The sequence below is a fragment of the Chelon labrosus genome, assembly GCF_963514085.1.
Source record: "Chelon labrosus genome assembly, chromosome: 10".
In the NCBI taxonomy this organism is placed as follows: Eukaryota; Metazoa; Chordata; class Actinopteri; order Mugiliformes; family Mugilidae; genus Chelon; species Chelon labrosus.
In genome coordinates, this window is record NC_140360.1 from 10,073,615 (window position 1) to 10,099,560 (window position 25,946).

At 44.2% G+C, this 25,946-nt stretch overlaps 1 protein-coding gene across 7 annotated transcripts in view; it reads right to left on the reverse strand.

Annotated features, from left to right (window-relative positions):
• casz1 (castor zinc finger 1) overlaps nucleotides 1-25,946 on the reverse strand; it is a 165,919-nt gene that overhangs the window by 5,074 nt on the left and 134,899 nt on the right. For 4 of the 7 annotated variants that reach the window (XM_084553820.1, XM_084553819.1, XM_084553821.1 and 1 more), the window contains 16 exons: nucleotides 20,391-21,291; nucleotides 18,653-18,718; nucleotides 18,175-18,270; nucleotides 15,997-16,093; nucleotides 13,352-13,516; nucleotides 11,533-11,705; nucleotides 10,225-11,096; nucleotides 6,783-6,915; nucleotides 6,334-6,397; nucleotides 5,130-5,293; nucleotides 4,725-4,847; nucleotides 4,287-4,607; nucleotides 3,995-4,193; nucleotides 3,001-3,172; nucleotides 1,206-1,354; nucleotides 65-299 (listed from right to left, as the gene is read on the reverse strand). In XM_084553820.1, the coding sequence (XP_084409946.1) occupies nucleotides 65-299; nucleotides 1,206-1,354; nucleotides 3,001-3,172; nucleotides 3,995-4,193; nucleotides 4,287-4,607; nucleotides 4,725-4,847; nucleotides 5,130-5,293; nucleotides 6,334-6,397; nucleotides 6,783-6,915; nucleotides 10,225-11,096; nucleotides 11,533-11,705; nucleotides 13,352-13,516; nucleotides 15,997-16,093; nucleotides 18,175-18,270; nucleotides 18,653-18,718; nucleotides 20,391-21,291 (3,930 nt within the window). The remainder of the gene's footprint in view (nucleotides 1-64; nucleotides 300-1,205; nucleotides 1,355-3,000; nucleotides 3,173-3,994; nucleotides 4,194-4,286; nucleotides 4,608-4,724; nucleotides 4,848-5,129; nucleotides 5,294-6,333; nucleotides 6,398-6,782; nucleotides 6,916-10,224; nucleotides 11,097-11,532; nucleotides 11,706-13,351; nucleotides 13,517-15,996; nucleotides 16,094-18,174; nucleotides 18,271-18,652; nucleotides 18,719-20,390; nucleotides 21,292-25,946) is intronic. The other 3 variants (XM_084553818.1, XM_084553823.1, XM_084553822.1) reach the window with 3 other exon arrangements.

A 25,946-nucleotide genomic window follows, 5' to 3' on the forward strand; every position in this document is an offset into this window, starting at 1 on the left:
CCGCTAACATTATCCCCCTTTAGACTGAACCATTAAAGCTCCACATGCTTTTGAATATCCTCACCTGCTGGAGAGCTGTCGTTGCCTACAGGCGTGCTGGTGCAGCTTCGGTCCTGGTTGGAGGACTCGGAGGAGAGGCCCAAAGGGCTTCCTCCTCCTCCTCCTCCCATGTAGTCCATGTAGTCCTCAGCCTCATCCATGATCGAGGAGAAGCTGGAGTTGACGCCGGACCCGGTCCCTCCGTGCCCAGATACCATGCCATGCTGCATCCCGTCCGCCCTCTGGCCGAGGGGCATCACCTGCAAAGCAAACCACCTTCATTGTAAAGGGACGTTTAAAACCAACATCGTGGGGTTTAATGAGTCATCGCAGGCGGGTGTTGGCTCCTGGCGCCCGTCCAGGCATTTCTCAACACGTCGAAAGAATGAACCTCGCACTTCTGCCATTATATACGAAGGTGACAGAATAAAAAAAGAACAAACAGAACTAGAAAATCCACATGTTTAAACTCACGTACGGTACATAATGTACGGAGGTTAACAGAGGAAATTGTGTACACTCCAGTGTGAGAAATTTCGTCAAAAGAACGTCAAGAGAGATTTGTCATTGACTGGTATGACAGGATATGAGCGGTACTCCCTTGTTTTTTACACAGAACACAACATGAACTTATTATTTGCACGCTGAATCTGACTCAGAGCAGGAAACATGACGTTAAAACGGTAACGACAAAAACACAAAACCGAACAAACTTGCAAAGTCACACAGACTTTGCATACTAACGAAAGATGGGCAGAACTTGTTCTTCTTTGGATTACATTTTAAAAAAGGCCCATTACTGTTTTGCACCCATTTGTTTAGTACCTCATTTGTATGTTTTCCCTCATTTGATATAAATAGAAGTTTATGTGAGCTGTCAGTGTTTAAAAAAACACAAAAACAGGATGAGTTCAGGGAAGCATAAAACTCGGATGAAAAGCATATGTAAATATAAATATTTACAATCTATAAATGCGTGGGATATTAGTGCAAAAGAAAATAATTCCTATCTCATGTTTAACCTCTCTGCAGAAAAGGGCGTGTTTGTTGGAATAGATTTCAGTTTATATTGGACAACCGTTTCGGTTCGCCGGCATGTTCCGCCTGTATTTTCATATAATTATCCTTTTCAAAGCGGCTTGTGTGACAGTTGTGTGTGTTCGTACCTGGGATGGGACTCTGTCGAAGTTCTTTCCCAGCATCCGCCTCATGTGTTTGCGTGCGTGCGAGGTCATCTGGTGTTTGAGCAGGAAGGAGAACTGGCAACCCTCACGGATGCAGTGGAAGTGGCTGTTGACTTGGTTGTACTTACAACCTGCGCGAGAGACAACAGTGGCAGCTGTAAAAACTCGCCGTTCGCAGATTAATTCGCTCGAAAAACGGCTCCCGAGCTTAACGCAATAGATCCGGCGTGACGGCGCCGACGATTAGATCAAACACAAAGTGAAATAGTTTTAGTTTTTTTATCATTATTATCATTATTATTTCATATATAGCTCTGACAAAAGAGGGATTGGGTTTCAAAGTGTTTGGGAGTGTACATGTAGGAGGAATATTAGATCACTCTGGTGTCACACTGAGCCAAGTCAAGGCTTCTGTGCACTAAACCTGTGGAGCTCTTTTATTACACTGACATGCTTTATTCAATTAGGAATTTACATAAATAAATTCTCATTTTCTGTGGGCCAATAATGCACACACCCCTGCAAACCAAAGTAAATATACAATTATTACCATATTAAATTCATTTTTCAAAGTATCTCTATTGTCATTTTCCCTTTTGTTCTCCGTCGTACTGCTTGTCTGCTCCGTACTCTTCTGTTCTTTTTTTCTCGTGTTTTAACCGGTCCAGCTCTAATTGCTTTATGATTTCAAATTAAATGAATGTTCCGTTTTGCGCCGGTTAATCAAATACCATTATATAAAAGCAGGCAGAAATAATTGAAAGAGTAACATGCTGGGCAGGTGCTAGCATGTCAGTAACCATGGCAGCCACTTTAAGAGAAGAAAAAAATAAAAAAAACACACACACACACACACACCACGTCTGTGTCATCAAATAGCGTTGGCACACACAATGTTTTAAACACGCAAAGTTGAGCAAATAACAGTAACCCCCGTGACACGGAGGGCCTTTTGTGAGGCACAGACCAGGTAACATCATCAGCGGTGTTCAGTTTAATGTCGCTGCCATGGATACTGGCAACCCATCAATTCTTTATGACTGGAGTGCTAGCCGATGGTAATCCTTTCTGGTTTTTGTTTTTTTTGTTGTTTTTTTTTTCTCTCTCTCTCTCACCCCCCAAGCCCAAACAATGCAGTTGGCAGATCGGGCTGGGGACAAAAAACAGCTGTTTAGGGCCCCGGTTTTTGTTTGCTTTGTCTCTGCGTTCTGAAAAGCTTGTGTAACCGCCTGAAAAAAACAGATCACTTTTAATTCATTTCTGTGTGATGGCAGCGGTGGCTGTGAGGCGCAGCTTCACAACACAAACAGGCTAAACCAGACAAGCCAGATAATTAACAAACACAAACCTAATTGCTCATTTCTGACAGGGGCAAAAGAAAGAAGAAAACAACCTGGATGTGATTGCCCTCTTTGACATTATTGCTCATATAGTACGAGCGAGGCCACCTTTGGGACTTGAGGTGCCATTGTGAATATGCAAAATGCTGCAACAAAACCTACTGTATGAGACAGACTGGTTTCATGCCTCTTAAACCACGCACAAAGCACGGCGCTGTTTGCCAACACGGGTCTCTCTCCCTTTGTAAACACAGAGAATATCCTCTTGCAACAGCCAATACAAATCAATCTACATCTTTCTCAGCGTAACACCTTTAATCCACACGTCTCTCTCTCTCTCGCTGCGAAATATTATCAAAAGCCGACGCAGACGAGGTAACGGTAAGGGCAGACAGCAGGTCAAAACTTATACAGGATCAGGAGGATTTCTCTCTTACCCAGCCTCCCACACTCCTCCCTCTTGGTGAAATATTTGAAGCCGTTGGCGGCGCGGCGCTCTGCCTTCTCGTGCTTCTTGACGTGCCACGGCAGCTTGGTGGTGATGTTAGTGACAAAGTAGCAGCCAGGCCGCAGACAGTGATAGTGGCCCCTCATTCTGAACTCGCAGTGCTGCAGCAGAGAGACACAACAGTTTCGTGAGTGAGAAACGTGGTGCAAGGCAAGAGTTGATTAGCTGTATTTGATCTTTCTTTGAACTTAACGCTACGCTGAGTTTCTCCAAAACAATAATCAACACACATTGCAGAGTTTTTTTTTCTTCCTCTGTACTTGGAACATCCCGATTTAAGTACAATTACTCTGCTTTTTTTTTCAGGCTTCCCACAAAAACCCCTCCTTTCTGACATGTCTGTACACCGCCATCTGTTTGTGAGGCCCAGATCCCAAAGGACTGGGCCAAATAAGATCTGCTCAGTTCAGGAGATGGAGACTAAGGGGAGGAGGAAAGAGGAGGAGGAGGAGGTGGAGATGGAAGAGTGTAGAGGGAGGGGGTTTTTTTTGTGAGAGGGGTGATTTTCGACACATTAATGAATTCATTTAAACGGTTTTCCAAATACGGGCTCATGAGAGCAGGCAGGGGCTGCCATTTAGGTTTCATTTGCGAAGCATTCCCCTGATTTTTGCCCTATTCCAGACAGCCTTGTTTACTGTGCAAGTGACAATGATTTATTGGGTAATATCAGCTAAATTGGCCTTTTCTGAGAGGAGAATGCGGCAGTCAAAATGACATCATTGACATATAAACAGGCATTACTGGGGTGAGTCGACTGTCTTTCTCAGCAGAGATGGAAGACGGGGAGCAGTGGTTGTGAAAGCCTCGAGTCAAATAACCTCAAATACTGGTCTAATAGATAGCATACTTCATGCTTAGAAACCTCGGGGAGATGACAGTAGGTGATTCAGCCCCTGGCTCAGTTATCAAACCGCACTCACCTGGTTGGGACAGAGACACTGCAGAGAGTAGTAGGAAAACTGGTCGCGGACGTTGACCAGGTTGTTGTTGGGGTTGATGTGGTCCAAACAGTGGGACTCGGCCTTTCCGGAGGTCTTGCACACGTACTTGCAGTTCCCAAACAAGCAGTGGAAATGAAACTTGTTTGAGTACTTACAGTCGGTCGCCAAACAGGGATCACTGCATGAATAAAGATGAGAAAACACGGTTTAGTCAACTCGCTTGAATAGAGAACGACGAGACTTTGCCATATACAAGACGGGTTTATCGTACTTTTCCTGGAACTGCAGAAAACCAGGTTTAACTTGAGGTTTTGCATTCTCCAGGGAGGTGGTGGCCAGGGGCGAGTTGGCTGGCAGGTTGGGCATGGAGGCTGGCATCTGAGGGATGCTGCCAGTCAGTTGCTTCCAGGCCAGCAGGGAGGGAGGAGGGGAGCTGTAGCCACCGGAGGAGGTGAGGTGCGCCACATCCATGGATGGATTGTTGGCCATAGAAACGGGGGCGACGGGCTGCAGCGGGGCTCCCTCGCTGGAGTCCTTGCCCTCGCCGAACTGAGGCTCAGACTTCACTTTCAAGGTGGCTCGGAGGTGGAAGCTGAAAGACAAAGATGGAGGCTCGTTTACTGTTATTTTGCACTGATCGATACAGGGAAAAACTAAAATGCACAAAGTGAGGGTGACTTTTGGGATCATGAGCCGGTGCGACACTCACTTTGCATGTTTTATGGCCCCGTCCACGGTGCTGAAGAGCGCGCCGCAGTCCTCTACCATGCAGTGGAAGTGAACTTTCTGAAGGAAGTCACACTGAGCCTCGCAAAAGTCATCCGTGTCAAACCTGCGTCAACAGGGAAGACCGTAAATTTACGGGAAGAACGTACATTTTTTAACATATGTGGACGACTTGTTCACATTCTCATCTGGCAGTTTCAAATTCTTGAAAGACCAGATTCTTTATGTCTCAGGGGGTTTCCAGAGATAAGCAATGTGAGGAACAGTATTTACAGTACAGATGACGGTTCATTTAAACTTTCTGACTGTTTTCTCACTATCAAAATGTATGAGTAATATCTCTGTGAATCTAGTATCTCTCTGCCGCACTCTTTTTTGTTTTTTTTACCTGCGGAGGTAGGTCCTCCAGATCTCATTATGCTTCTCTGGCAGGGGCCTCTTCAGCACTCTGTTCAGATACTGCGCCGCCTCAGAGGAGTCACCGCCCTGGCCTGCCTCCAGCTCCGTCTTCAGGTTCATGGCGTTGAAGAGGGCAGGGTTCACCTGCGACATCTAGAAAACACACAGCACATAAACCAGCAGCCGCCGCGTTAGCCGAGCATACGTAAGCCGGCGCATTTGCATATGCTAGTGAGAGTGTGAGAACGACAACACACACACACAGACGCACGCACACGGTTTGGCGAAGCAAAAAAGAGCGGCCAGATTTACAAACACCCAGGCTTTTGCTTGAGTGCAGGCCAAGCGTGTTTGCCAAGTGTCCTCTGGGAGCAACTGTTAACCCTTTTATGTGGCGCGGTGGCTGGAATCAAACCCCAAAAAGCTGACATGACAACAGTTGAGTTGTTTGACATGGGTTCTCTTCCACTATCTGTGTTTAATGACGGCAACTTTGAGGTTAAGCTCTCAGAGGGGAAGGTAAAAAAAAAAAGAAAAAGAAACTGAGTGTGTTTGTGAGTAGAGGGGAAACATCTAGAGGGGAAGGAGGAGGACATGATTAGTTGGTGAAAGTAAGAAAAAAAAAGAAAAAGCTGATCTGCCATTACATCATCAATGTGATGGAAAGCACCTGGCACATTTGTATCAGTCACATAAGATTTATGACTAAGACAATGTCCATTTTAATCTGCGCAGGAAAAAAAAAAAAATGTGCACGTTTAAATTTACATACGCTAACATTTAGACTTGTTAAAAAATGAGGGCAGCGCCTTCCTGTTTTTATTTTTTTTCCTCCCGCCGACTTTTTAATCAAATAATTTATAAACTCTATAAATAAATGTGGAGTGAGGCGGGGTGGGGGTGGGGGAGGGGGTGAGAAAAAGTATAAAGGAGGAGAAAAAAAATGGACGGCGAGTTCAAAACAGCTCATCAAAAAACAAACATCTCTATATATCTGGCATGGCACCCGGCTACTGCTTCATTATATTAATTTGTGAGAGGTGCAGTGAAAATTACACCGTATGAAAAATGGCTGGAAAATTTAAATGATACAAACTCATCTTATTAGCGGTGAAACATTAAAAAACAAACAGGCCCCTCCGCGTCCCGCTAATTTGTCTTGGGATGAAAGGCGTTTGATGGATGGATCTTACCTTATTCATAAGCGAGGATAAAAGAGATGTATTCCCTGGTACAGGGTGTCCGTTTGATTCATTACTGGAACAAGGAAAATGAACAATGTTTAGCCAAGATTTGCATGAGAACAGTAAATATTACTATTTATCACGCAAGGTGTGCCTGTATAATGAAGAAGAAAAATGCTGTCTTCCTAAGAAATAAGATCTACTGTGAGTTGGATGCGAGATTGGAGCTGAAGGTTTATGTAAGCGCAAAAATGGAGAAATATGTTGAGGATTTATAATTGTATGCACGTGTATATAAATGAGATCTTTTAAATAAATAACAGTGAATATAGCCCTGCCTGCCAAACATGTAGCACTCATCTATCAGTCACAGATTGATTGCTTGTTGATGTATTTTCCAGATACATTAGCTTAACATTTTGATTTAACCCTCGGCGTACCGCACAGCTGCTGTATACCTGTTGTCTTTCTTGCTCAAGTCCAGGCTGTGCTCCTGCGTGGAGTCTTGGGACGCTCCAGAGTTCGTGTCCACTGGCTCCTGCTTCACTTGAACCAGATTGAAGTGGCTGGCTAAAGCCGACTGCCCGTTCCCTGAGGATCAAGGCAGAGAGGCAGAGGAGAAAAGAGACAGCAAAGTTATTGTTGGTCAGCATTATTACCCAGTGACGAGATCCAATCTGACTTCTGTCCTGGCCCGAAAAGAATACTCCGAGTGATAATTATTGCCAAATTATGTCAGGCCGTCAAGCCTTTTAAATGGTGATTGAGAGGCGGGAGATATGAGGGAAAAAGACTCCTTTTTCTGCAGCACTTGTCACAACTCATTTGCCAGGCTGCCTCTTAACTGGTCATTAAGTGAGATGCTAATGCTGAGGGAAAGTGGCAGTCTCAGATTGGCCACCCCCCTCCCTTCCCACCTTCCCGGGCTCCTTGTTGGCCTGACAACGGACGGCAGCCAATGCCACTGAGCGTACCCACAAGGAACAGGGGTGCTATGTCGGTCAGATTGGAGCTGACAGCCAATCAGATTGGTTCAAATAGCGTGACCTCTCGATCACATTCTCCTCTAAATAGGTATTCAGTGAGTGCTGTGAGGGACGACAGGAGCACTGAATTGAAATAAATAAACACCAAGGGATGACCTGAGGTAAAAACGCTGACAGGAAGGTGAATTCTGGCCCCCCTCCCAATCCCAAGGGATTGAAATATTAATTTGTCCTGAGGCTATACAGAGAAAGCTGAGCTTTTGGTTCACAATAAGTGGTGGTTTATTTTAAAAATATATGGGAGTGGGAGGTGGCGAGGGTCCCAGTGTAGGCTCTGAGACACTAAAACAGGGGTGAACCGGCAGCTTAGATTGGTTTGGTGAGAAATCTGTTGTTTAGGAGTCAGGGCTGGCGTTGAGGCGTAGTGACAGGCAAGGTCATGGGCAACCAAGTGTGTGCCCTTGGCCCTCAGCCTGGTGAGGATCCTCTCCTTTTCCTTGCAAGAGAGAAAACAAGAGCAGTGTACGTAAGAAGGGGGGACCGACCAGAGCCCCCCCCCCGACACAACCCTTTGCCACAAGATGACCCAGAGACATATCAGACAGAATAGGAGTGGAAAAGCCAGTCTTGGGCCTTGTCAGCTGAAAGCTAGGAGATGGGGAAGTGTCAGTGTCAGTGTCAGTTCAGTTTGACAATGGCTGAGGTTGGAGGGGCTGGGGTTGGGGCGGGGGGGCGGAGCCAAAAGAAAACAGCAGTCAAACAATTTTGCGTCTGGTTCGAGGTCACCGAACGCTTACCGAGTCTCCGTCCAGCATTCCTTCCCTCCCCCCCACCGACCACTCGATACCCAAAATTAACTAGCCAGACGAATCCTGCCTTGTCATTGACAATTAAATCAAGTCTCAGACGAAAATGAGAGCACATTATATCAAGAGCAGCCACTCACTCTGTGATCTACACATGATCAGCAGGCCGAGTTAAGCATTTCCTCGCTAAATCCGAGGATAAGTTGACAGTTTAAGGTGGATTATGGCGCTAAACTATATTCTGATGCACATGAAATGTTTATTTTTTTCCAACCACTTCCCAAGGAGAGAGAACAAATGAGTTTGACTCAAAGCAGCTTCTTTCTGGAAATTATCCAGGAATAATGTAGCACCATGTAATTACTCCGGATAAGATACAGAGCTTGTGAAAGATCATTTGTACTGTGTGTCTAATTAGTAAACCCTTCACATACGAGAATCTCTGGGAAAAACACTTAGGGGAAAATTAGAGCAGAGCATTAATAGAAAAAATAAATAGCTACTGAGAAAATACTCTGAGCAGAAACAGGAAAAATGCACAATTCACCGCAAAAGAGGTGAAGTTTCACAACCCAATGAAAAAATAAACACTGTGAAAAATAGCCACAAACACAGTGCCTTTTCTCACACCTTTTAGTCAGAGAAGCACAAACCACTTCCTCCTCATTTTAGCCCCAAATGTCCTGTTCACACATTTTATGAAGCAAATATGAGAAACAAAACCACAGCTACCCCTCCATCCTGTTTCTGCACTTTACTTTTACAAAAATGAATGTGATTGAGATAGCAGAGTTCATTGCAAACCATTTGAGATCTGAAATGCAGGCTCTGAGTCAGCCAACCAGAGGGGTGGTGAAGACACCATCTGTGGAGGCCCCACCCTCTGTGGGTTGCCTTCCCAATGTTCAGACTACCTGCTGGAAGCCCAGAGGTGGAGCTCAGCCTGACAGCCTGGGCTCAGCTCGGCTCCCCGGAGCAGCTGCCCCAGTTCTCTCCCAGGGCCTGTCCTGCTCCGGGAGCACAACCAGGAATTGTAATCCTTCCCAGTCCCAACATCCGGAGCAGTCCCGTTTACAATCCACACCCCACCTGCTCAGACTGAGCACAGGAGGCCCTACTGCAGCGGAAGACAATGCTCTGCAGTGTACTATCAATTGAATTCTCCATTTTCATTTTCAGGGGCTTTGTTTAGAGAAATATGATAAACACAGACAAGGCAATTACCTCCAAAATTTATGTGAATTATTTTTATGCTAAACAGAGATTGACATGTTTTCACGGAAACAGAGGGTTTCTAGAAATTCAAAAAGTGTGTCTTTGCTGATGCATGCAAGTGTGTCTGAGTTCTTGTATCAGTGGAAAAAAAAGCCTGTTTCTTAGCTCTGGTGCATTGAGTCATTTCTGCCTGAGTGATTTCAGTTTTTTTTTTTTTTATCAGTTTGCATAGAGGATACGAAAAAAATAATCTTTTTTTTTTTTTTTTTTTTTGTTCTCGCAATTTCTGAACTTAATTTCATTCCACCTCCATTTGCTTGGAACGGGCACAGACAGAGATAAGAGACCAATGATGAGGAAACATGTTCAACACAAGCCCCAGGAGCCCCCACTCTGAACATCATAAGAGACTTTTACAGGCTCTACTCTCCCCTGTCAGCGCATTTATCTCCAAATGGATTGTGGGTATCTAACAAACGATCAACACAATAACAAGCCCCGAGCAGAGGACCATGCCACCGGTATGTCCCTTTAAGCTTGAAAGCGGCGTTTTTTTCTGCCTTTCTCCCCACTTTGGGTTAGTTACAGGGATGACCTCAGACTGCACTCTCTACTGTCTGTGTCCACTCACAGAAAAGGGGATGTAGTTTTTTATAAACATGCAGTATATCTATTTTGGATATTGCATAGCTTGAAACGTTATCGTCATATGTTTTGAACCTCTTGTCTGGGCTGGACACCAACAGTTTACTCCTATTTTCATAATCTTATTTTGTTAGATATACATGACCTAAACAATTATTTGCTGTCTGTGCACCAATGATTATTTCCCAGTGTGTAATCCTTATCCACACAAGACATGTCAACTAATGACTATTTGTAAAGAGACTGACCTGCGTCTGGGTTGTTGGAGGGCTTCAGGGCAGCAGCTGCCAGTCTGGCCATCATTGGTGATATCAGCCCCTTGCTTGCAGAGATCTTGTCCACAATAGAGGCGGTGGCAAAGGAGGTCGGGGTAGACGCCATGGCTCCGTCTGCCCCCACCGTGGAGCAGCCTTGGGTCAGTGAGTCGGTGGGCATGGAGTGGGCCCCAGAAGATGCAGCTGATATCAGGCCAGCGGCTGCTGGAGGTGGTTGGAGAGGCAGTCGGGGCATGAGGGGGAAGAAATGGTTGGAGGCGGCCAGAGCACTGTTGGAAAGAGCAAGGGCCACCGGCATGTTGCTGGGCAGGGCCTGAGACAGCAGGCTGGACATACGTTGGCTCGCACTGGACAGAGATGGGGTAAGCTTGAGGCTGTGAGGGCCTGATGTAGAGGAGGAGGAGACGGCGGTGGTGGGCGTGGTCATCAGGTGCGGTACAGTGGTGGACTGCTGGGTCGTGGGAGAGGCACTCAGGCTGGAGTTCTTGCTGCTGATGGTCGAGAAGTCCATCAGGTCATCGTTGCTCGATTCCTCTGGCTCGTCCTTTGGTGCCAGGAAGGCGGAAGAGAGGCCCATGACGCCGGAAGAGCGAATGTGCCGGCGCTCGTGCTTACGTTTGTGGGAGGTCATCTGGCTGGTGGAGGTAAAGGTGAAGCCACAGCCCGAGCGGATACAGTGGAAGTGGTTGGTTGCTTTGCTGTACACGCAGCCTTCGTACTTGCATTCCTCATACTTGTAAAACTTCTTAAAGCCATCTTTGGCATAGGCATCATCCTTGATGTGGTAGCTTTTGTGCTTCTCAATGTCACACTTGTTCTTGAAAGTGAATGTGCAGCCTGGGCGCCTGAGATGGGAACGGAAAATCAGGAAAAATATGATCAGGTTTGATGCCCTGATACAAAGTCTCCTCAGAAGGGAGTCACGGAGAGAGTCCACATGCTTTAAATACTGGGATAATAATAACAAGGACAGTTCTGTGTCGCAGCAGCAGCTCATTGACACGTCACCACCTGCGAACTTTGCTAGAGGCGTACATTCCTGGGAGTCTGATGAAGCGATTTCCTACGTCCTTTGCCAAATATTTGGTGTACGCTCATCAAATATGCGCAAAGTTTAAACTTAATGCATGCCAAAAGAATTCACCTACTTGTTTTGACATACATTTCATTTTACTTTTATTTTCCTTTGTCCACCTATAGGCTGTGGTTTGTTAAAATTCTATTTATGCTTTACGTAGGTTGAAAAAACTTGTGAAGACCCTCCACATTAGGTCTGCTCACCTGCAGTGGAAGTGTGTAGTCTTCTGCCCATAGAATTGACACCCGACTGTACCACAGTCCTCGGTGGCGCGGAATCTCTGGAAGCCATCGTTGATCAGCTGGGCGTTCTTTTTATGGAAGTTCTCATGGGTCATGACGTCCGAGGTGCTGGTGTACACCTTGCTGCACCCCACCTGCAAAGCGCAGACGACACATTGCATTCCGAAAGTCAGATATGGGCCCTATAGGCGTGCATATGAGTTTCAGTTTGCAAGAATGGTTTGAAAACTTCTGAAAAGCTGTGCTTTAAAGAGATCTGATATACAGTACGTGATACAGAGAAGGCAGCTCGTTGTGGTTAGGAGAACGCTAGTGGCCTAGAAATGGGTAGAAGAGGCTGTTTTCTTCCCTTTCACCATTTTATTTGTGGTAAGGCACACTAGAGCAGTTTCGGGTCAAAGCCGTGAATTGGAAACAATCTTGTCATTGTGATAATTGGAAACTGGTGAAAGACGCAGTGGTCACAGAACGCAGCTGAAACTACAGTATCTTCCTGGCAAAGCAGCCTTCGACAGAATGAAACTCATATTTGGAGTGTGGCGGTGGAGTCGCTAGAAACTTACTGTAACTCTGAGAACAAATTTCTGAGATGGAGGGGGCAGAAAGCAGATGGGAGTAAGATGACTGTCTTCGTCTTTAGTTTAAAATGTTCTCGCACACAGGAGCCCCTCAGAGCCAACAAAGGGGGGAAAAAAACTGGTAATGTTTGAATTAAAAGCAGCAATTGTATATCATCCATGGCACTTTTCACCCGCACAAACCGGGCAACTTCTCCATATTGAGTCAAACAATGAAAAAAATGCCACTCTGTTTTTTTTCCCCCTAAATCAAGAGAGCCGATGCCAACATCTGCAGGTTCTCAGGGACTGTTAAAACAAGGACTGAAATGTCCTAATAACAATTACGCCGTTAGAGGGGTTTAAAAAAGAATATATCTCAAGCCATCCTCTGCTGCGCTGCTGCCCTGCCGGTGAGAAAGCACTCGGCACAATGACACATTGAAAATAAGCAGATGTAAAAAATTAAACAAATCCAGAAGGGGGAATAATCTTCAACTGGCTGCTTGGTACTAAAAGATGAAAAATGTGTAGTTTATATAAACACCTAACTGAATTTTATCCATGCCAATTAAGGAGCGAGAGAGTGAAGAGGTGGGGAAAGCACAGGCAGCCTCGCGCGTATTCACCCTTTTTCAATTTCTTTTATTTACTTTAGGGACACGTTTTGCCAAACTGCTCTTTAAGGACGCTTTGGTGTAAATGGAAAATGTGTGGAACCTTAATTCCACTTCACAGATGTAGGTAAACTGTGTGACTCTCAAACATCCTGAAGTTGTGTACGTCTTGAGAGTGGCCTGATTTCCCACGTCGGGGCTTCATTTATATCGTGTCGCTCTGCAACAGATTTCTTTTTTTAAAATCTTTTTCATCCTATTTTAAACAAAATGATGTCAGCGCAGCTCAAAAGATGTTCGAAGGCAGGCTTAGAAGACCGCGTTTTAGACTGTATATGGACACATCGGTTTATTGAGAACCAAAGTGCTTTGTGTGCCTCTGGAATATAAGTTAAAAAAAAATGAATTGTGCGTTTATCTGCTAACAATTTATTTCACATTCTTTACCCGCCTAAGTGATCAGTGGGTTATTTGTAGTAGTATGTGTTGCTTAAGCATGTGGAACCATATTTGCAGATGTTTCCGTGTGTGTCTACTGTACACACTTGTGGCTTCATTGTGGGCTTGTGTGTCGAAGAAAAGACGAGCTGTGACTGTGTAGTGTACCTGCATGCAGTGGTAATGGGTGCTTTTTCCATTGAGGTGGCAGCCGTGGTAGTAGACGCTGCAGTCGTCCAGGGGGCTGAAGCGCATGAAGCCATGCTGCAGGGAGTTGTCCCTCTTCTTGTGCATGTTGTAGTGCCTGATTACATCCTGCTTACTGGTAAACCTCTGCAAAAGGGGAGGGGAGGGAGGGGGGGGAAATGTACGGCAACAGGTTGGTGTTTATTTAAACCAGTCACAGATTCAGCAACAAGTCACTTTATCTCTGAGGAAGCAGCAGCTGCAACATGCGGGAGCCAAGTGGCAGTTGGGGAGGGATGTACACACTGCAATGGAGAGGACCAGGATCTCTTTAAAGATGACGCATTCTGTGGTTATTGATTTACTCTGCATATCTCAAATTTGTGTCCTGTCCAAATGCAGCACCCGTAAGGCTCCGGGACTCTCCGAGCGCCAGAGAAAGCTTCCACACGGAACAAGGAGTATGTTCCCCACGCGCCCTTTGTCTCAGTGTTGTTCTCATCCCCCATTCCAACAAAATGTATTTTTCAAATTAAGACGAATCCATTGACATGCAAGATCACAGTTCTGATGTTTTTTTGGGCTCTGGAAAAATTATGTTCCGTGCAGATGGTTTCTCAGACGTGCACAGGGGAAAACGGAAGACAACAGAAACAAACAAACAAACGAGTCAACCAAAAAACATTTTCCCTTTCAATTCGCCGAGATACGATTCCAGTTTTAATTAAAGCGTTAACACTCGCGTTCGGTGCGGGTTTCGCCTGTAATGATGAGTAAATATGCAAAGAGACCCGCCTTATAAAATGACTAAATATATAAATAAATATAAAAAAAAAAAAAATCCCTCCCACAACCCAGGAGTCAGGAAGGGGAAACAGAAAAGTAACTCCGCAGAGACCTGCAGCAACCAAATCTGCTGTAATTGGGTTTAAGCTGATGTTACAGAAACTGTAACAGGAGAAGCTTAAATCAATGAGACAGTTCTGTCTTCAATCCATATTTATCTCCAGTTGAGGGGAAAACATCAGAAAGAACTAGTCTAAAAAGCAACTAATTGCTGTACAAAGTAGGGTAATTGCTTTGTGTCATGTGTTCCACTTGCACACGAGTAAAAAGCTAAGATCGCACACAGCTGTTCCTTCCCTCGCTCTTGGCCTGTTTCCCACTGTATATTTCTGAGATGTCTGACTCCTGCAGGAGCATGTACTTCATTAGGAAATGTAATCCGATTGACAAAAGCTTCAGATTTATCGCATTTTTGAGTATAGTATTGTATATTATATGCAGATCTCAATTGAGGGCTTTGAGCTTTTTGCGTGTGTCTAATGTTTGGTGATGACCGGAAGACAAGTTGAACTGCGGTCATGGTACATTCGATCCATCAAGCTGTCCAAAATAGGCCATGGAGAGAGCTGACTGGGAAAAAGATCTCATTTTCAGTTGAGTGGCGATGAAGGTTGGGAGCCACTTGCTACATTTATTTTAGGATTCCCACTAGTGTGGCAAGATGCACACTCTCCCTCATGTACAAGCCCATGAAAGGAGAATGTTAGGACTCAGCCAATCGCCCGGAGGCTGGCAGTGGGATAATATTCCAGGAGTGTGTCATGTAACATTTCATGAGTTATCGCTTTGAAAAGGACTGCTCATCACTGCCTGCCTGTTTTTTTCAGTGTATTGACATCCCGGGAGCCGGCTTCCAAAGCATATCTGTGTCTCCACGCAACGCAAAAGCAACAGAGAAATGTGGGCCTGAGCGTGGAAATTGCCATGATAACCTGAACTAACGCTCTAAATAATGACATGAAATGATTTTCCTTTGTATTCCTCCAAGAATGTGTCTCATCAGACTGTGAAGCGGGGGGTTCGGGCAGAAAACGAGAGCTTAGATCTGTAATGCTTTTCACCACATAAACAATATTTATCAAGCGGTAATCTCTCTTGATCGGGAGCAGGCAGGAGATTACGGCCCGACGACGGCTTCATTCAGAAATTTGTTAAGAAAGGAAGGAGAACACAGGCGTCTCTGGCTGTGCATGGATTATTATTTTTTATTTTATTTAACATCTTTGACAAATCTACCCGTGTTTGTCTAACTCTCTCAGGCCATATGCTACAGCAAACACAAGGATTCTGTTATGATCTGCTTTGTGTTTTTTTTTGTTTTTTTTTTTCTGCTTCCTGCAACATTCATGACATCTCAGGGGACCAGGGCCGGATTAATAACGCGAAAGTGGATTAAAGGCAGGTGATTTTATTAATATAAATACATAAATAAAAGAATGAATAGATTTAAAAAAGGGCCATATTTCCATCACACTTACAATCAACCTTTGAAATGAACTTTCAAACACCCACGGTGCATGACAATGCCTGGAAAGGGCGTGTGTACCTTTAGCGTGTTTTGAACAACAAACTTTTCATCTGCTTTAACTCTGACTGGGTGTGACCTCTAATAAAAGAATCCACGTAATCCTGTTTATCTGTCATCTAGCAAAAAGAGAAGATGGTTCGCTTTCGAATGACCCAACCTTCCGGTGATAGCTGCTTTTAATGGCAACCATTGGAACAGGAGAAAGGTTAAATGTGTATTTGGATGATGCTCAAAAAAGTGATAAAGTACTCACGCTCACCTGGTAGTTACACTCGGGGTCCATGCAGTGATAATGCTCTCTGTACTGGTAGGCACAGTGCACGTGTCCACAGTGTTGACTTCCAGAGAACCTGAAAAGAGACAAGAGTTGCAGGACGCGTTTTTGAACAGCGGCGCGTAGCAACATCAAGGCCTGTTCTGAAAACACAATCGGCGCTTCCTGCACAGAGCGCAATCTTAGGGATGAAAAGGCTGAATAATGAATCGACTCAGAAAAGATGTCAGGCTGATTAAAAAATGATCAACGGCAAATCAGGAATGATTAGCCAAGAAACCATTTAAAAGGGCAGAATCAGGACAGAATGAAACAGATGATGGAGTTTTCAAAGGCATTACGCTCGCCTCACCTTCGGAGTGACGCCGCGCGCACCTTCAGACCGACTCCTGCTTTCCACACTGTTGCGACAATTTACCCGTCTGTCACACCAATTTCAGCCAAATTACCTCCATTTATTTCCAAAGCAGCCGTAAGAGACACTTATTACGCTGAAACCCTTTCCCCTCATCACGCAACGCGAGTCGCTCAATCAAGCCAGAGTCCCCATGACTATTTTATTTCTTATCGCCTGTGAAAATCCTCGTCAAATCAATGCACGCTTCTATCGGGTTAACCACAGCTTTTGCTCTGCAAGGTAAAGGGTCAGGTATCCGGAGAGGTAGCAACAACAGAGTCTGCATTTTCACCCAGAACACTTTCACTTGCTTGTTGAGAAACTAGATATCACTCCGGTGTTTAAAGAGAAAAAAGAAAAGAAATGGCAGCTACTTGCTACAGTACAGCCACTTTTATGGTGGTGATTATAAGCCTGACGATGATGACTGTTAAAATCCTCCAATTACCAGTGAAAACACACAAATAAACATTTGCAGGGCTGCTGCCAAGAACTCCATCTGCTAGTGCAGAGGAGAGGGGGAAAAGGGGGCTAAGTAATATTTTTTCCATCTCTCTTTCTGTTTTTTCCCTGCTCGGATTATCCCCGAGCTGCATTTACAGATCACTTTACTGAGTTCATTAAGTTAATTGAACGGCACATCCACTACTGTTTTTAAGTTGGCTCTGTCTGTCTGTCTGGAAAGTAGCGATTGAGGCAGAGAGGGTTTTAGAAAGGTCTGACGGCTCTTTTAGAAAAGATAAAGTGCTCGCACCAGAAAGCCGACATATGCGCCAACTATTTATGGTTTCTGTGCAGTTTTTTCTCACACATGATGAACACACAAAGCCCCCCCTTGTCCCCCTGAGACTGTGGCCCACCCCTCTGCTCATTGCCCAGCTGTATCACTTTGCCTCTGGACAATTCCCACTTGCCGCGTCAGGGGGCCTAATGGGCCTCCGCTATTCAGCAGCAGATTAAATATTAATATCGCCACGATACAGAGATTGCAGCGCATCTCCAGTTACAATGGAGATACACAGATCAAAGTGCCGAGGCAACGGTGGGTGCATGAAAGCATTTAAAGAGCGAAAACTGCATCTAAACACTACCAGGGAAGCTCTTTAAAACATCAAACTGCAGCGCAGTGAGGAGATGAGCAACTTTTTTTTTTCTCTTTTTTTTTTTTTTTGCAAAGACTGGATGCGAACACATTTACAAAGCTGGTTTTTAGTATTAGTGTGCACTCATTAGCCCTGGCTCTAAAGAGGACCCTCCCCCGCTCCTACCTCCCCTCTCGATGCTACATTTGCCCTTTTTATGAGCCCTCCTTTTCCATTTTTTTTTTTCCCCTCCCTCCTCTTCTTTCCTTTCTCTCTTTTTTTTTTTTTTTTTTTCTCAACCCCAACACGGAAATTGAAACTGTATCTGGGCTTATCTGCAACCTCCCCGTGCATCAACTGCCGAGATGTTTAGACAAATTTTATGCATTATGCAGCGCAAATATCAAAACAGTTCTTGGCAGTGCCAGCAGAAGCCTCATTAAAAATTCCTTAATTAAATCTTCTTGCAAAATGTAATCAGTCCAAGGAAGGGGTTTTGTGTGCGTGTGTGTGCGGAAGGGGATGTGTGTATGTGTGCGTCTGTCAGTGCCAAGGCTTTGATTTGTGCCCTTCATGTTATGGCTCGGAGAAGTAATCATTAACGCCAAAGCCACTTTGGCTTTTCAAATGCTGTTTTTCTTTCTTTTTAAACGGAATAAACAAACAAGTGATAATCACCTTTCTAGTGTCGGCCGAAGATGAATCCCGAACGGCGGACATTGTTCTGTGGCCGCTGAAACATTAGATACCTCCCTTCCACTGATGTTTTTGTCTCTGTTGGTGTGAATGGATTTTTAGATCAGTCGCCGGCTGCCGCGTTTAACGATTAACAGCAGAACTCAAGAAGAACCCGGCCTGATCTCATGTCCTCTCTACTTCGCTCACAGCTAACAATACAAAGTTGGACAGAATTATATTCTTCTTAACGTTTTTATTCATCCGGTTACAGTAACCTGTCATCTGGCTTTTTCCTCTTTCATTACGCCTCATCCCTCTGCTTCCACAAACATTAAAGTCTTTTCTTAATGGATTTACTACACGGAACATACCAGCCATCTGAATAAAACGCAGCATCAGTGGATCAGAAGAAATATCTGTCTCTGTTTTTAAGTATATATTTTTTCCATCGGTGCGGCACGTTGAGGGATTTGCATACCTGGCGATATATTTCTGGTAGAGGTTGATGTCGTCGCTGGCGGGTTTATCCGGAGGCAGACCATTCCTAATGCAACGGCAAACACAAAAGAGACAGGATTAATGGCGAGGTGGGGCTGCTTGTTGTTAATAAAAACAAACTGACACAATATTTACTTACAAGCCGCTCCCAAACTTTGGACCATCAATATACATTTTCCTGTGGCATAACAGCGTTCTCGTGTGCCATATGAATCAAGAGTGGAAGGTGCACACTTTGATGCATGGTCTCCCAGCCAATGAAAGGCAAAATGCAGGAGCAAAAGGACATTAATCTTTTATGGGGGTATTTTGGTGAGTGCTCATATGCAAAACGGGATAATGGGGATGCGGAGAAAAAGCTCTGAAACGGCCTTTTCTGATAGTCTCTGGGGGCCTTTGCTCTAATGTTGATGCCAAGTTGTCTCCAATCAGTCAGACAACTCTGCAGCTTTAAATGCATATGGATCTAGCTGATTGAGTTTCAGCTCAATCACGTTAATTTCAAAGCAGGAAATCAAGAGGAATTTATCACATTACAGACGCGAGCCGGGGGATGGTGTTTGATTTTTGTCACCTGTGTTGTGATTCCTTTCATGGGGGTGGCAGCAATGCTGCCTGTGGAATAATAGTCATAATGCACTATTGGTCCTGTTTGCTCCCTCTCAGCGAGTGGCATTTAGCTCCACACGGGGGATGACCTGAGGTTAATCTGGCCCAGAGGGGAGGATGCGCTGCCAGACATTCTCCCTAGCACCCCATTTCCTCCCCTGTATACAAGTACCAGACTGGATCAGTTAGCCAGGACTAAAGCTCCGCTGAGCCCCAACCTGACAAAGGCCAAAGCCTGAGGGAGAGGTGCCTGAGGGCTCTTGAACAGTGTCTTTGATAGGTCTTGACTAACTAGAGACAAGGTCAAAACCAATCAAACAGACTCCGGGAGCTGTCTCCTACTGGTAGTGCACACAACTGTAGGTTAGCTCCCCAAACCCCTCGTTTGCTTCCTTTAAAGTGCACTCGTCAGGCAGTGTTGAGTTGGCCCCCGTGACTCGCCGGGAGGTTAGTCATGGCTCCAAAGTAATTAAAGGGAGAGTTGTTACACCCTAGCCAAACGAAGGAAGTCAGTCACTTTGCGATGACTGTGCTAAATCAGTCTCCGCGGAGTGCTACAGCGAGTAAACACTTCATGCGCCTTCGCAACTCATCATGTCGTGGATCTATTGGGCGCTATGCACTATTTCACACTACATTCCTGTTGGCTGCTGTGAAGGTAGCAATTACCTTTGCGTTAGGCTAACTGACTCACAGTAGCAGTTAAGTGTATGTGAGCTTCACATTAGCTTCAAGGGGCTCCACTGAGAGACTACCAGTGTATAGAGTACACACCTGTGAGCCTGGAGTCTTTTCAACACACCAGGAAACTTAAAATTAGAATTTCAGTGACAGGTAATGTGATTTATAAGGACATTTTAGAGAGGTGTGTACTGTTGTACTGCAAACTAATACGAAATATCAAAGAATACTTTGGGGCAAGAAGCTAAAATTTCCAATAAGAGACATTTTACACACAATGTTTGGAATATTTCATTAGGGTGATAAACTTAGAGGTTAAGTATTACACATCATTTCTTTACTCTGACTACAAATAAAACAAATCAAACGCATTGTGAAGGCCTGGCACGGTGCTTTCTGGACTGATAGGTTTGTTCGAGTAGACTTACTTAACGGAGGAAACAGTGCCCGTAGTGATGGAGTCAGTCTTGGAAAAGCTGGACTTGAGATAGTCAGAGGCGTTGAAACTTAAGTGTCCCGCCTGGTCCATTGTAAGCCCCGGGGCGATGCTGGCGCCAGATGCACTTACGGTGGGCACGCCAGGAGCACCAGGGTTCCCTGGCGCTGTGGCGAGTACATTGGGCATCATTGAGGGTTCAGGGTTTCCTGGCATCAGCTTCTGAATTGTTCTGATGTCGTACTTGGAGGGGCGACCCACTTTGCCAGTCTTAAATGCGATTGCACCGCCCATGTCAGGGTTGCCCTCACCGGGCTTGAAGAGGTGCAGGAACTTGACGTTCTCCAGGTCATACTTAGAGGGTCTCTTGTAAGCGTTACCGTTCTGCTGCTGCAAACTCTCGCCCATCTTCAGCTTCTGAATAAAGAAGTCATACTTGGAGGCTCTGGAGGCCATGTTCTGCATCTGAGAGGGGTTGGGTGGCTGAGAATTACCCAGCTGAGGTGCTACTGGCTGTTTGTGGTCCAGGCTGGAGGGGTAGATCTGTGCCTCGGCCCCTGGTAGGCACCCGGAGGTCTGGAGCATGGTAGCACTCTTCTCTTGGGCCAGTTTTGAGTTGAGGTCGTCCGGTTTGGGTGGGGAAGCATGTATGGGCCAAGGTAGGGTCTCGCCGGCTTTCAGCTTACGGATGTACTCATCGAACTTGGAGAAGCGGACGCGCCCCGAGGCCTCCTCACTGCCGAGGGATGAGGGGTCTGAGGTAGCGGCTTTTAGCTTCTCAAAGCTGATCTTCTTGGTCAGCTCATCCTTTACCTGCTGGTCATCATAACCAAACATACCCAAAAGCTCATTGACGGTGTTGGTTGCATAGTCTCGCAGGGCTGATGCTTCTCCTGCAAGAAAAGACAAGAGAGCTCCTATGTGATATGTATAACTTTCCTTTTACAGTTGGTAACAGTAAAAGCTGAAGACTTTTAGTTTAGCAAACCACAATGTAAGTCTTTACTTCAAAACACAATATGCATACGTGTTTTTGTTCTTTTTAGTAGTGAAATCTAAACCTGCTCAACTTACTCAAGTCAGTGAATTAAATAGTTCCATGTCCTTATTGACTTTTATACAGTAAAGTCATGCAACAATGGTGCTATTTATATGTTTATTGTTGTGTTTTTGGCATCAAGTATGTAGCTATGGATGGATTGTGACAATATAAGAGTTAATAATATAAAATGACATCTTCTTTCTGGTCAGTAAATGTTTATATATACACATATATAGCATGATGCCATTATTCTTGTTATTTCACAACGAAATGCAATTTGACAACAGGAAAAGTGCTTCTGCACTGCAAGCTACAACATGTGTAAATGTTGTGGATGAATGTGTCTACAAACAAGCAGTCTGAGGTGATGCTCTTCCTGTTTTGGTTGCACTGTAAGTGAGTCCTGCAGAATTTGCAGAGGTCTGTACCAAAGAATACACAGAAAACACAAACTTTTTTTCCCCTTCTGTTTCTTCAAACCCTCGTCATTTTGTTGCTGTCAACATTTAAGTCGACATTTTAAATGAATACACATGTAAGAGCATGAATTCTAGAGATCTTCACATTTATGGCAAAAATATACATAGCGTTTAACTGTCTATTTTTACATGATGACTGATGCTCAGTGTTATTAAGTGTCAGGATTTTAACTACTGTCTGCGGAGAAATTATGGCATGTTAAGTGCATTTCATTAAATGCCCCGTGAAGCTTGGAGTAAGATATTTTAAAATAACGTGTCTACTGAGTCACCTTGAAAAGTGAAAAAGAACGAGTCCTTTCCTCTTTTTACACATTTGCGAACTGAAACATCACTTTCATTTTAAGAGTCCATTAAATTGGACAACTTCCCCAAGGACGGAGGCGAAATATAGTCAATGTATAGTTTAATTGCATTATGTGGAGATTAATTCTGCCCCATTAACTTCCATCCAGGTTAGCACAGGGGGTCAGAGAGTGGGGGGAAAGGAAACGATGATTTAGCCTGAAAATAAGAGGAACAAGGACGGAGAGGGAATGTTAGAGGGGAAAAAGTGAGACAGAAACAAAAAGGGAGAAGGACGAGCGAGACGGCTTGTGTTTGCAGATCCACCTCAATTCCAAAAATGTCCTGTTATGTCACTTTGCATATTAGGCAGGACACCAGAACACAGATATGTTAGTAATGCACCAGACAATAATTTCAACCGGGCCATGTAAAACCTTTGGCCTTCTTAACTCAAACCTTGGCACGGTCACAAGGACAGGGTCCAAAGACTTTTTTTTTTTTAAATAATTCCGTTTATTCCTGTTTTTATCACCAGAGCACACATGAGCTGGTGAAAGGTAACACCACCTACCACGGAGGTAATTAATACACAAATATTTCTGCTCTTGTCTCATATTTCTCAGTTATTGCTAAATCAGTCGCTGTGCCCCTGCTTTTCACATCTCCTGCGCAGCGTGTAAAATAATCCCCAAATTTCCATTCACCGTGTTGGGGTTCTTCCCCTGCTCAGTGGATCAGTATGAAAGAGGATCTGGTGGATCGAAGGTGCATGAAAAATTTAAGAGAAATAGATCAGATATTTGAGAGGAAATACCAACTTGTTTGCCACAGATCGTTTCATCAACTCTACCGTGTTTTCACATGTCCTGAAACCACAGGCTGACATTCTGTATATACAAGCGTTCGGTGCGTAGAGCAATACATTATTGGATACTTTATCTTTCCTTAAGCTGTTCAACTGAAAACTATACAGGGCTTCAAAATTACTAGAAATATTTTTGTCATTTGGATAAACTTCTGATTCGATTTCGGTGTTGATAACGTTAGTCCTCGGATGGATTTTCATGTCACTGCATTTATAAAGGCATCTCAGGTCACGGTATATCATATAGCTCTAAAGTTAGGGCAGACCTACCCACGCCGGTCAGAAAATGGAGCCATGCTTCACTGACTGAAGAATAGCATTCAATAAGAGAAGGATAGAAGTCAATGGGTGGAAGTCAGTTTTTTTTCTTTTTAATCCCATGTGTACACAGTTCTGGAGCAGGCATCAAATAAAAGGAGATATCTGCAGTTTAAGAGTCAGTTTCTATGTAGAGTCAGGCACGTCCCTTTTTTCATATTTGCTTAGCATATCATCACCTTCTTCTAAAAAAAAAAAACTTAGCGGAGTCTTTTTGTTCGCCAGTGGTGCCATGTGACGTGCTATCAATGGAAGGCAAATGATTGGACTTGAAGGGATTATGACTGGGAACCGACAGGAGATAACCTTTCTAAAACACCATGTAAATGAGTTTTCAGCTCGAGCACTGTCTGGCTGCCTCTTAATGATGCCATGTGACACCGGGTGGGGAAACACGGTGTATGGGTTAAAGTGAGACTGGCCTCACCATGCATGTTAGTTACACGCCAACCCTATTATATAAATAAATAAAATCAACCAATTCCTGCTCTCTCTTCCTCTCTATCTCTAAAGCGTCGCTGGTAAATCTGAAAAGAAGTGCTTCCTAATCTTGACACTCGAGACAAGCAAAAAATCCGACATACGCCGCGGACCTGTCTTGTCTATATTTGAGGCAATTAGGCGGCATTTTCCCTTGCAGATATGATAACAGATGGACATTATATCTCCTTTTGTTGACCAAACATGGCCATCAGTGTGGCATAGCTTCACTGCTCGCAGGACTAAGAGGCAGAGGTGTTGCTGATGATAAAGATGCATGCTAGTGGCTATATATGGACTAACCTTAGGGAGTGTAAGTTTAGAGCCACGCATGCAAGTTGCAAGCCGTTTGGTCAAAAAGAGTCTCCAGTGAAAGTTTTGAAATTCTTTTCGAAAGGTGCAATTATTCAAAAAGCTATTTACGTGCACGACGGGCAAATTAGTTTAAGTGTTTTTTATTTAAATGGACAGTGGTATGCTAATAAAGAGCCGCTTTGAATAAATGACATTATGTGCATTTGTTTGGAGTAATTTGTCACACAAAAACACTACTGCGCTTCAAACTTCCACGCTGTTTGGTTAGTTAATTAACAGGCAGTAAATAGAGAGGGCTTTGAAATGGCTTGAAATGAACAATAACCTCTTACAGTGAACCCAGAATCGCAAATGGAAGTCATGGTCAAGCCCGTTTGATCCATCGCTATGAGCATCTCTGTCATTGCTTTCATAGTTTTTATTCATTGGGTTTTTTTTTTTTCTTTTTCCATTGACTGGCTTATGAGGGCTCTAATGCGACATCTAAATTATCTAGGAAAAGTATTCTGGGGTTTTGCACTGATAGGAAATCCGCACGATGCCTCAATGTGAGGAGTTAAATGTTTTGAAGGTCGCAGTTTCTCTCATTGATCTTGCAATGTTTGTTAATTACATTGTCACTGATGTTGTGAGAGATAATTAAGCCACTATGTTTATATGCATAATTATGTGCACTCCACATCAGCCTTTGAAAGACAGCGGCGAGAGAGAGCGCGAGAGAGAGAGGGAGTAAGAGAGAGAGGAAAAAAAATGTTTTAATTGTGAGCTGAGCAGAAACATGGCAATATAGATGCCCTAGTTACAATCAACAAAGAGCAACTCAGGAAAGAAAAAAAGAAATAAATAAATAAACTCTAAAGACAAGATTTGCAACTGATGCAGTGTGCTCTCCCCGCAGTCTTCAAACACCGTCTTTGTTGTGAGATTTAAAGTAGTAAGGGAACCAGTGGAGGGAAAGGTGTAGGCCTGCTGCACAACAGTAATACATATTTACAGACGGGCCCTTTTATGACCATGAAATAAACAAAATGACTAATTAAAACCACAAAGACTTCTTCATTTGCCTCTGAAATGAAACCTGCTTCGCTTTCTGAGAAGCCCCTGCCCCCGATTCAGCGTGTGGCCAGAGCCGCTGCTGTACAGTTGGGGGGGAAAAAGAAAAAGAAATGTAGACAAAAAGGTGCATGTGAACATGACTCTGAGGTACATAGCTAAACCTAGATGAAAGCTCAAAAAACTGTTAAACTGAGGTGAGCAAGCACAAAACAAAACTTGTTTTCGTACCGCAACAACCGGTCTCACCTGCAAATTGCGTTTTTTTTTTCTCTGGGTGTCTGTGAAACAGGCTTTATCTATTCATATAACCGAGCGCGGGCGCTTTTTTTTCTTTTCTCCTTTTTACAGCTCTGTGTTTTAACTTCTCATACACAAGGCCAATCTCTCCTACAGCGCGTATGCGTCTAGTTTCAAGGGTCACAAAGTGTATAACACTAAACGGCACTTTCTTGAAAGACTGTTGGTGCCGTTAACACATAGTCGCCCTCATTCAGAATGACTGTTGGAACTCTCTGCCAGCTTTATCTGCTTGATAATCAGTGAATTATGCTGAGGGAACATCATGTCACAATTAAACAAGGGTTATTGTGAGTCATTTACGAGAGCACATAGCATTGAGGAATTTATTAAAATGTAAATAAGTACATGAAGCCACAGTTGTTTGTGAAACTACTTTAACATACTCTACTTAAGTGTGATATGGCC